At 35.5% G+C, this 12,490-nt stretch overlaps 1 protein-coding gene across 1 annotated transcript in view; it reads left to right on the top strand.

Annotated features, from left to right (window-relative positions):
* The window catches only part of TCF12 (transcription factor 12), a 160,089-nt gene that overhangs the window by 85,208 nt on the left and 62,391 nt on the right, over positions 1-12,490 (top strand). The window contains exon 5 of the mRNA XM_009994419.1: positions 2,634-2,698. Within this exon, the coding sequence (XP_009992721.1) occupies positions 2,634-2,698 (65 nt within the window). The remainder of the gene's footprint in view (positions 1-2,633; positions 2,699-12,490) is intronic.

Raw genomic sequence — 12,490 nt, 5'->3', positions numbered from 1 at the left:
AAAGAAATTTACCATGATGTAAGCAAGGTGTAGATTTTGCTTCTAAAATGACAGCACAGTAACTTTTGAAGCATGTAAGTTAGGAGGTTATTTGATGTTTATTGGATTCCAGAGACTGCCCATGCATTGATCAGACATTATGTGGAACCTACCTGTTTGTTAGACCAATGAGGAAATAATCCTCTCAAACTTGTAAACACTGGCCTTTCAAATACTATCTGGAGTAATTTCTAAGTATTTTCTCTTTCTTTTGATAAGTAAACATTTTTTTTGATGTAGTATCAGTGAAGCTTCAGGGGCTGTTGGTAGAGTCCTGCCTCTTCTCTCATGAGTGTAACACATGCTGTAGCAGTGCCCAGGACAGCTCAACTCTCTCCTGTTCTGCTATGTCAATGTGAAGATCATGGCACTAGTACAGTTCTCCAGTCCTGCAAAAGGGACAACTGGACAAGGGTGTGGTTCCACAGTCCAAGAGAGAAGAATGAATAGGACTTGAGCGTGGGCACAACATGTGTTTCTGCAGTCTGTGCCTGTTGGTTGATGTTGTTTAAAAATGTGTACCTTTAACACTGTGACACTATCGGAGGTTTGAGAGTCATATCTAAGTGATTGCACTTATGTTTGGGATATGTTTGGGAGACTCTTGGTAGGAAAGGCACCATCTTGTACTAGACCCTAGGTCACTTTCCAAAAACCCCTTAATAGAAAAGCTTAACCTTTGAACACAGGCTAAACGGTACATTGTTCTAGTTCCAATTAATGATAAATATTTAGGCAGTGCAGCATCAGACAGCCTTTTCTTGATGATTTTTTCTAACCAAATTTAGTATAGATTTGCCTCCTCTAGTCAATTTTTTTCCTTTAGTATGAATCCACCAAACTATTTTTAAGTGATAACATTTAAATAACATGACTTTATGCATTCTTATCTAATAATTTCTTGCTTGCTACACAAACCATAATTTAAATAATAATTTTTCTAGGCTCTGTAATTGACTTTTGTACAAATACTTGTTTTAAAGCCTGCTTGGAATACTGCATACTTCAGTCAAAGTTGTTTATCATGTGGTACAAGATTCTCATTTTCTGGAAAGAAAATGCTGAGTCTGGCTTAATATGAACAGCATGATTCATCCTACTTCGTATAATTTTGCATGCTAGGTATTTTATTTGCTTGGTGCCTGGTAGTTGTTAGAGGCAAATTGCTTCGGCAGAAAAATGTTCTTTTTTTCCTCCCTTTGTTACAGCAAAGATGCCATTTTTCAAGCAAACTGTTGTTGACTAGACTACCTCTAGTTACTAAGATTATAATCTTACAAAGATGTTCAAAGAGATTCAAACTTCCTCTCTGCTTACACAAGGTGCACTTTTAAAATAAGCATACTTTAGTATTTCCTCGTATGAAATTACATTTATGGATTTTTTTGGTAGTAAGAGAGATCAGAAAAAGCAAAAGGAGTCCTGTTCTAGGAGAGCAATTGCAATAGCCTGGAGCCATTTGTCACTGGGATGGGCAGGTGTAAGAAAGGCTACTTTTTCTTCTTGTGAGGACTGGATGACACACATCTTGTTTAGAAAAGGAAATGCCCAGTTGGGTAAAACGATTTTTCAAATAGATAGGCATCGTGGTTTATTAATGCTCTGAATGGTGTTTTGTGGTGTTTCTTCTAACTTGTGTCATAATTAGGGCAGGTATATGCACTTGCTGTCTTCTGTTACACACTTAATGATTGTCTGATTCTTGACATTGTTCAGCAGAGACTTGAATTAATTTATTTTTTTAAAAAGTCTTGATAAAGTTCTGAGCCCTACTGGAGAACTGAATTTTGATATACGAAACATGACAATTTGGCGGCATAGCCAACAAATTCAACACTAATTAGTTTTTCTGGAGTTGATAAATACATTGCCAATGTCTTGTAACCTCTCATAGCAATGTCAGAGAGTGGCAGCTTTGCTGTGTTCAGTCTGTGCTCCCTGCATGCAAATAGTGCATCTATGGCAGAGGAGAGAAGTCTGTTTTGGTGTCTTGACTAGTTGTATTCCTTAAGTTTTGTACCTGACTGGGATGTACATGACACAAAAGGATTTTAAGGATTTAAAGGATGAGTGTCAAGATCTGAATGACTCAGCCATCGTTGAAGTTTGGTGTAGGATTTTGTATTGTTCTGAACTGAAATTTTTGTTCACTTTTCATGTGGTTTTGTTTGCTCTATTTTACTGTTTAGTATATTAATCACCTCAGATGATACCAACCATGTGTTTCGTTCATGTAGGAAGGAGAAATGTCTGAAAGTGTCTCTACCTTTGCACATTAATAATAGCAGTAAAGCTGGACCTTTGCCCTTTTTATTCAAACATACTGATAGGGAGATTTTATAAGAATGAAAATTGCAGTAGTTCTTCTGTACACAATTTACGTAAGAAACAGAGTTAGGTAAGTATGTCATCTATTGCAGTAGTGCTGTTTGAGAGCTTTACATACAAGAAGCATACTTTTATTCATGTAACTTAGTTTTTGTAAATTTACTATGATGTTAACAGATTTTCTGAATTGCAGACATAGGGAAAAGTGATACATATGTCTAATTGATTTTTAAAATAATCTAATTTCAAGTGTCTTTCTTTTGTAGGAAAAACTTCAGATAGAGGTCCATTTCCATTGTACGGTAGAGATACGGGGTTACCAGGCTGCCAAGTAAGTATAGTGATGATTCAAAGCAAATGTAACAATCTAAACTTATATTCAGTTTAAGTTACTAGTGTCAGGCTACCAAACATCGTAAACAAGAATGCGTTCCATAATTTGCAGAGCAAATTTTCTGGGTTCTATGTGGTCAGATTACCTTGCTCTTAAAGGAGATGTTTTGCTACATGCAAGTGGAACTGGTTCTGTAGTTCATCACCATGAAGTCCTATGTTTTTAGTAAAAGGGTGATTGTGACTAGTCTAAACATACTGAGCAAGGTGTTTTGGTTGCGCGTGTCGCATCTTTCCTGCAGATCGTTGTGAAATGAGTTTTCTTATCCTTTGCAGTTATTCATTTCTCTCTCCAAGTCTGCGAAGAGTTGCAGACCAGTACTCATTACGAATTGTCTGTGATGCTAGAATTTTTCACATCTAATTTCTAAAAAAACAGTGGTAACTGCTGAATATAGTTCATTAGTTAGTTGTTACTCCTAGCAGTGACCGTGTATTTTTTCAGGAAAACAGTGTACTAGGCTTTCAATTTTTAACTATTAGGTTATGCAGCCTAATACTATATTGTTTTGTTGTTTTGAATGTGTTTATTTTTATGTCTTTAAATCCTTATTTCTAGAGTGAAAATTTCTTCCATGTTATTTCTAATGAGCCACATTAAGAAAGCTCTGTTTAAAAGTCTGTTTTGAATGTACAGGAAGTTGAAATGTTTAAAAAGTATAATTAGCATTTGATTACACTCAGTATTTGTTGACAAAGATTTAAATAACTAATATATTATGTTTTTAATTCTAAGAAATTAATTTGTTATGCTTGTTTTCTCAAAGAGGAATAATTTTTCATTTTACTGTAAGCAGACTGCTTACTTTGAGCTGATATTTTCAGGATCATCTTTCTTCTGGAGGATAAAACTTAGCATAGGAGCGTGACACCTCAGTTCTGAATCTTAACTAGTAGTTTGTCAAGTGTGAATGGCCAGCACCATGTGGCAATGCAGTCCTAACATCACTTTCCCTATTAGGAAAGGATAATTCTTGCAGCCTTTACTACTTCTCTGCAACACAGATGTGGTGAACAAAGACCCATTTGTAACTGTATGGCTGAGCTTTTAGTAACATTCTCAGAAAAAACAGTATACCTCCTTCAGTTCAAATTACAAGCTTCACAGCATTGCCAGCCTAGACAGTAAAACATTGTATTAGTGTTATTACTATTGTTCAAATAACTCAGTATGTACCATATTTAAATATAATAACTTAAACTTGACGTGAGTTTGGAAGCAAATTAATTTCCACGTTACTCTTTCATTAAGTTCATGTTCTATATTGGAAAATGAGTTTATGTTAACTTTGCATAAAATTATGTTTTGCTTTGTGGTAATGAGTGTAATTTCTGTTGTTTGGCTTCTCACTGAGGAAGATGCTTTTATATCTCCTAATTGTTCATATCTAATACCATTTAATATTAATTTTTTACATGTAGATATTTTTAAGCTAAAATCTTACACATTTGTTTCTAATAATCTCACTTCTGCTATTTATATTTTTTATATGCTTCCTATTATTTCCTCTTCCTCCGTTTCTTCTCTCTAAAATGTCCTCAGTATATGGGAAAAATGTTATTGTAGGTAAACCTCTTGGTTTTCTATTCAAAGTAGTATAAAATGATCATAGAGTTAGCTTTCAAGTACATTTAAATTCCATTTAAATGTATGTGATAAGTTATAGTTTGTACTTTAATTTGATCTTATTGGTTAAATCTGACAGTGTTTGAAATAATTTGCTTACTTGGAACACAGTGAAATGTATGTATCTTTTTTTGGTTTTTAATATTTTCAGTAAATCCATGACAGTGCCTGAAATACAGTTCTCACTGTAGCTACAATATTTGAAAGCTGTTGTAGAGGAGAAGGTTGAAAATGATCGTGAGAGGTCATTCTGACAATCTGAGTGAAGAATCAACTGCACTGTGCCTGCCAGGTGCTCACATAGTCAGCTCTCAAAAACCTCTATAGGTGGAGGAGACTGCATGACCATACTGGGTTCTATTTTCCATTATTTAAACACACTTACTCTTAGAAAGTTTCCCTAACACCCTATCTAAATATCATTGTAATTAAAGCATCTAACTTGTCTTGCAGACAGTGGACGCAGAGAATAATCTGTATATTCCCTTAAGTCTGTAGGGGTTGTAAATCCAGGATATTATTAAGATGATGAGTTCTTGGAAAAGATAAGACATAAATTGAGTTAGTTTTTACATTAGTGTGTGTAGTGCAGAATATAGTGCAGGTATATTTTCAACTAGATATATAGCAGGGTCTATTTTGGATTGAAATACTGGTAGAAAAGCTTATGCTCTGCTCTAGATGTTCTCCAGTAGATTCACAACCCTAGGGAATTCCAATGTTTTAAACTGGGTAAGGGACAATGGCAAAAAGACATTTCCTGGATCTTTCTAACAATACTGTTCATTTTTTGCCATGTTATCTTTGCCTTTTCCATAACAAATATCTGATCTTCGAGAATTTCCTTGATTGGTGATGGTCTAAAATTTTCTAATATCTTCTTATGGTACTGCTGGCCAGCGTGTCATTCCTCAGCCTATATTTTTAAGTTTTATAGGTTTCATATGCAAAAATGTATCTACTTTTTAACGCAGTGCTTCTACCTTCTCTAAATTTGTTAGTGCAATTTTGAATGCCAGGCTTGCACTGCATTTATAGATCCTTCTGGGTTATTTGCTTTGTGCATTTAGTAAATGTGGTCTTCATTTTTCATCCAAGTCACTAATTAAGAGGTGGAATTGTGCCCAAAAGAGAGGCCTGCAAAGTCTCAGTTAATGTATTCACGCAGTGTTGATCACGAACTCCTAGCTACTGTTTTTTAAACAGCTGCACTCTGTGTTCACTGGTAGTTACAGTTATCCTTGCTTCTTTAGTTCACCTGTGCAATGTGAAGGTAGTAAAAGCCTTATTAAAACACTTCTTATGCCCTCTGAGAAGGAAAGGAGATTGGTTTGACATAGTTTATTCCAGCTGAATCCATATCACTTCTTCATTATCTTCTAGTGTGGGCGGTCTATTTCTTCCAGTATTTTTCAAAAAAACCCCCAAACTTAAGTTGTTGAGGAATTACAGACCACTGCTGTTGTTTCTCCCTGAAACAAATGAACCAACCTTATTCTTTTTTAGTCTCTGCACTCTCTGCACCATGAATTTTCAGAGACAGTAGATAAAGTTTCTGAAATTGCAAGAATGGTAAAAGGCAGTGCAATTGGGTATCTTATTGAGTACAGATATATTGCAAATACCTAACTTGTCCAAATATTCCCTAACCCATTTTTCTCTTACCAGTGTCCTAACCATATGTTATTGCTGTAAATGCTATATTAATAACCCCCTCTAGGTGAGTGATGAGTTCTGATTTTTACTTCCTATTAAGTTTATAGAGGGCTGGAAGGAAAATTTTCAGGACTGCTCTAAACTCAGATGCTTAAGACTCATTCTGTCACTTCTCAGCCTTTACTGAAAATTATCTAAACAGTGATTTGTAGGGACTATTAGCTACCTACAGGCTTTATATTTAGGCTGATTTATTTGCAATGTAGCTTGGAAATCTAAGCAACTTAGATAAAGAAACGTGATTTGGGTGTAAAATTTAGTCACAAAAATGTAAATATGGTGAATTAATGAATATTTTACCAAACAGGAAGTGTCTACTTTGAGGTTATATTTCCATCAGGTGTTTTAAGCAAGCCAAGAAGGAGCATCTTAGGGTTTGCACTGGGCCCATTAATGCAAGTAACAGTGTTGAGTAAGGTAGTTGCATTTGTCCTAAGCTGTGTTTTTTGTTAATTTTCAGTGTTAGTCTTAATGAGGCTAATGGTGTACGTCTCTGTGTTTTGTTAAAACGTGTTTGTCTAGTACTTGGCAATCAAGTATCCTCTTCCTTTTTTTTTTTTGTTTTTTTGTTTTGTTTGTAATTTAGTGCATATTTCTCTCCTTGTGCCAGGTCTTCACTATATTCTGCACCCTTCCAACTCTGCCTTTTTTTTCCTATAGACTCCAAGGGGATGAGTAAGATGACAAATAGAGATATATGTAGAGCTGATTTTTAGATTAAAAACTGTATTTTGGGATCAAGATGAAATGCTCTGCTACATGACTTGACACAATGTCTCTATTTGTGTCTTTGAAGTGGAGGGAGGGGGCGTAGTTTGTGATTTTAGTGAGGGATTCCAGCATTCCTGGTGGCTGTGTAACTGCAGACTGGGGAACAGCATCTTTTTGCAAATCTGAAACCGGATATAGATTAAGTTTTCAGAAAGCTTCTTGTTTACACAAATCTGAAGAAAGCACTTTGTATCATCTAATACTGAAAACTGTAGCTTATGTAAAAGAAAGCAGCACAGGCTTCAGATGCTGAAGGCACAACTCCTGTTACCAGTATCATCAAAGCGGTACCCAGCTGTCGCTGCACATTGCTTTGACAGGTCTGAGCTCTAAGAGAGCCAGGAATCTGCACTATTTTCAAAGTGAAATTCAGATAAATGTGCACTACATGTGTAGCTGGTAGACTAATTCTTCTAATTGTTTCTGTGGGTCTTCACAGAAGCTAACTTTATCCCCACGAGCCTGTAAGTGCCCTGGCTAATTGGCAGAGAGGCGGGGGGGATGCTTCTTGAGCCTAGCAGTGCCTGTTCTCATCTGCCTGGTCAAGTCTGTGTCCCCCCACTGACATCACTAGGCTGAAGACATTACATTATTTGTGACTATCCCTTTCGTTTCTACTTTAATTGTAAATAATCTTGCATGAAAAATACACATTATGGATTTTTTGACGTGGAGATGACATATGTACCCATACTTCATAATGTTAAGTCCACATATTATCCCATGTGCCAGAAAGTAGCTAAAATAGAGTGTAAATGTAATGGATGTCAGACAAGAACTAAAGAGGCATTCACCAGTTTTTCTTCAAAGTGTAACCTTTCTGTAAAGATACATATCTTAATTTACATTATTTTGCTAACTCTCTGGATGATGATGGGAGACTTTAAATGTCATAAAACCCTTTTAGAAAAAAGTTGAGGATAAATCTGTAAAATACATCAATGCTGAAAGGATCTGTGGATTATGTTGATCAAATACATTGGTTTATGTGAAAGTATAATACTGCATAAAATATTTACTACAATATACAGTACATTACATATATTATCATGCAGTATGAAATATAGTGCTGCATAGTATATGAAGAATTCACATGATGCTGTGTATATGATATATATTTTATTAGTGGCAGATGGATTTTTAACTAATTTCAGCTGCTATTATTTGTGAATTTTGTGCATATTGGTAATAAAAAAAGGCTGCTTTGGAATATATTTTTTTTTTTAGATGAAGGAAAAAATCCAATAGAAAGCTAATCTATCAATGTTTCCAGTAATACTGCTACACCATTTTCCCTTCAACAGCCATCAGCTCTGCTATTGCTGTGAAGCTAATGTGAGGTGACTCATTTAGCAGCATATTATTACATCATTGCAACATGATGTAAGGCACATCAGGCATTATTAAATTAGCCTGAATTTTGCAGTATGACAGTAGCATTTTATGCACATTAGCACCATACTTAGTGCTCCTTATGGGAATATACTTAAAGTAAACATATTAAGACATTATTTCAGACAACTTTTATGAATTTTTAGCAGTTTCTTCATTATCGGGAAAAAATTAACACTTAACTGGAATATTAAGACAGAAGTAGTGGCCTTTCTGCTTCTTTAGAGCATCTTTTGTTCCTTAAACTACTTTACATAAATGCTGTTACTTGGGTAGTACCTTGGAGAAAAAAATAGCTGACTTCTCACTGCTCATTAAAATAAGTTGGAAGAAACTCATCCATCTTCCACCTTTGCTACCATTCAACTTAGGAACATTCTCCTCATCTGGGTGCCAGTCAGGGAAAGCTGCATTTATGTATGCTTGACTTATTTGTGCTGAAAAATATGACAGAATTTAATACAGGATAGGTATTGAGAACCTGGGATTCATACTGATGATTTCTTAGCAAAAATTTGTGGCTTTTGTTAATTAACTGAAGAGCAACGTTCTTAACAATTTAATGTTGAACATTAAAGGTTTGCATTTTGCTCTCTGCAAATTTAGCACTGTATTTAATAATAATTTTACAAGTATGAAAAATGTTTACCTGTTACATCCTTCATGGACTAAAAAGTTTTATTTTTGTGCAAAAAAACCTTTAAGTTGCTCCTTAACATACACTATAGAACTTTGAAATAAACCCAAAAAGTGCCTTTAGCACCAATTTCTTGGGCGATTTAACAGATGATCGCTTTGGCAAAACAAATGTTTGCAAGTGTATGTCACATAGTCGGTAATTTGCCTCTTTCAAATTTAAAAAGACTTGAAAGCAGCTTGAGGGGAATGCAAATCTGAAGAACAATCCTGCAGTGCTGGGGAAAGCAGTATCAGAGCAGCCTCTCTTTAACAGCCATCTCAGGGATTGAGGAAGTGCAGTAAGAGTAAAACTCTAGACAGCGGAGTTGCTAGGGAGAGCATTAAAGCTCACTTACATTGTGCAGAGGCACATATGGGAACTTTTTTGGTACTGGTGAGGTGGTGAGGAATATGCAAGCAAGAGTGAAAAAAAGTATTCATAGTAGGATGCAGATAGAAGCACAGGGAAAAAACTGATGGAATTGAATAGCACCAACTTAAAAGTATTTTTAATATGTTCATAAACAATATAATGTTAAGATGTGTATAATATAATGGAGAAGACTAACTGATTTTTTTTTAGGAAAGTATCAAGTAATATTAGGCAGCTGAAAGAATAAGCACATGCAAAAATGTGAACAGTAGGAGGTAAGAGTGTATTAAAATGTGTGTGGGGAGCAAAAAAGATATACTGACAAAAATGGAAAAGCAAACAGTATCAAAAATCTAATTTGAAATAGATGTTTTGTAAGAACTGAAAACTTGGAAGTGGCAAGAGTGAAAGAAATGAGTAATTGAGAAGAGTGGGTTAGAGTTTTGTTTCAGTGGTATCTGACAGCTGAGACGTTTCTTAAAATGTGAGTCAAAGAAGTAAAAGGTGTTTATAGCACATCACACTTCTGAACGTGGCTGCTTCCAAACAAGCCTTCCTTGATCTGCAGGTGTAGCCCCAGGCAGCAGCATGGCAGCACGGGTCTGCAGTTGCTCCTAGGATGCTTCGCTAAGATTTTAACAATTCTGACTTTAATACAAGGACCATTGTATTAGACCACTACTAACATGCTTTTGTGGCATTATATGTCAAAGGATAGTGAGCACTAGATTTCTGCTGGAAGGTGAAAGAAGTACTGGACAATTGTGTAGATCAAATTTATTAGGTGGCTCTTTGTAGGACCAGTGAGGACTTCATAGTTTCTTCTTGGATAACCTGCTGTACATCTGAAGTTTGCATATGCAATCCCTCTCACAGGCATTCAGGGTTCTGAAGTTTTAATTTCTTTCTGTAGGAATTCTGTTCATACCCTGAAACTTTTTTTTATTGCTTGTGTCTAAGACTTCTATCCCTGCTTGGCTTCCTTGAGAGAAATAATTACACAGTTATTCTGTGTTGAGGATGTGCCATCTGCTCCAGTGATATTGGACTGTTATTGAAAAGATGGGAAAAAAGTCCCAAAACTCTAATGAAAGGATTTAAATTAATAAAAAATGTAAGTAGCTAATATTAAGAATAATTGGAAGTAAGTGTATTTAAACCACACCTCGGTGGTAGACAGTAGAGGAAGTAATATTGTGACAAAAGAGATACTAGAGTATGGATAATTCTCTCTTTGGAGAATCTTAGGCTGAACCTTGTAGCTAGTGTGTCTTGGATCCCTTTGGGCACTTTTTTTCTTTATTTCAATATTTTGAAATTATATATTTAAAAAAAATACATAGAGAGTAGGTATACTCTTCAATGTAATTGTGTAAAATAAGGAAATTATATGTATACATTAAACATGCTAATTATAAAAAACATAGGAGCTATACAGGGACTACTATTTTGTAGTGTAAAAAAAATTAGAATTTACCAATAAAAGATGTCAGATTGCATCAGCTATAGACTTAAAAGGGTGTTTTTTTTCTTTTTATTATTTTTCCATCTAATATATCTGTTAAACAGCAACAGGAAAGCTCTTCCTGCTCACTGCTGGCAGTATGTTTGAAGATGATTTAGACTAATCTTTCCAATGAGGCAGAAATATATATTCTGGGCCTTTCTTATCTATGGGGCCTTAGGCTACAGACAGTGGCACCAGTTGCTTTTCTTCCTTCCTCACATAGTTTTAGAAACAGTATGGAGAACCTAATGCCAATTTAAATCCAAGCAATACTGAGTTATTGAAGTATAAAAAAAAATAAGGCTTTTAAATGTGTGAGGTTTTAAAAATCGATGTGACTTTAAAGCTGACAAACTGAATTTATTTTGTAAATTGTTTTTATCTCCTGTTCTCTGACACCTTTGATATCAAGTGTCTCCCCAAAGCAAAGTTTTACAGCTGAGCTATCAATCTCTGGGAAACAGCTTCTGGAGGAAAAGCTGCCACAATGTTAACTGAAGCAGGAGCTCTGGATTCTGCCAGCTGATACTATCTGAAAAGGTTGAGATGGGGAGAGGGATATATAGTTAAAGGGCAGATGGAATGTCCAAACTTGAGTTTATTTTTCTTCGTTTTACTTCAAGTAAAATCAAACAATATTAACTTTCTCTTTATTATGATTTATTAGAAGTGAATCACTTATTGTGCTATTGGGAAAATATCTCCTGTCTCTCAACAGAAAAGAAGCCTGCAGAACCCTTTTAGAAAGTAAAAATGTACTGAGCACAGGCTAAATTCCTTTTTCCAGAGCTGGAGGTGACCACCTGAAGTTAATCAGGGAAGACATACCCCCGGAATGAAGTGGGTAGCAGGTGTTAGGAATTAGTTCTAGTTGGGGGAGGGATACTATTTATAAAAGGGAAGCAGTTCTGCAAGGAATCATTTTGAATGGCTTAAGCAGACAAACTTACTTGTCTTTGCCCTTCTCTTTCTCATACTACTTGGGGTTGGCCTCTTTTAAAAAAAAAATTCTTGCCTCATTTTAGTTTTTTATTGTATTTAAGGTAACTAATATACTGTAAATCAATATACATATATATAAAATATATATATGTAGTATCTTACACATTGCTGTGGAAGCCTGTCACACCATAGAGTACAGATACAATTTCTTTGGCCAACTGCTGTTTGTCTGCCACTAATCTTACTGCCTTAGAACTGGGTGCTTCTCAATTACAAATTTATGGTACTACTGGAGGATGGAGAAAAAAATAGCTCAATTTTTTTCTCCCAGCCATACCTGTCTGTTTGAATGACCTGGATTGCCCTTTCAATTCTCTTGAAGTGTCTATTCTTTCTATCTATAAACCACTTTCGGATGTTGAGCCCCCATTTACCTTCCTTTTTTACTTCACAGGGAAAGAAAGTCCCTTCCCAAACTTTGCATCTGCAGTGTTTACTGCTTGCTGCCTGGGATGGGCAAGGAGAGATTGTAGCTTGTGTAGATAGATATTCAATGGACAAAAAGAAGCACAAGATGGATTTGCCATCTTGCTTCCTCTTCTGTGAAACTAAACCATCCAGCTTGCACTGGTTTAGTTGTGTTGGGGTGCTTTGCAAGATGATAGTGCTCTTGATGCCACAGATTTCTAAAGCGCAGGGAGAGAAAGATAACATTTATCAAGGG

This window comes from Chaetura pelagica, unplaced genomic scaffold, assembly GCF_000747805.2.
Source record: "Chaetura pelagica isolate M959 unplaced genomic scaffold, ChaPel_1.0 scaffold222, whole genome shotgun sequence".
NCBI classification, from domain to species: Eukaryota; Metazoa; Chordata; class Aves; order Apodiformes; family Apodidae; genus Chaetura; species Chaetura pelagica.
This window is presented reverse-complemented; position numbering and strand designations above follow the sequence as displayed.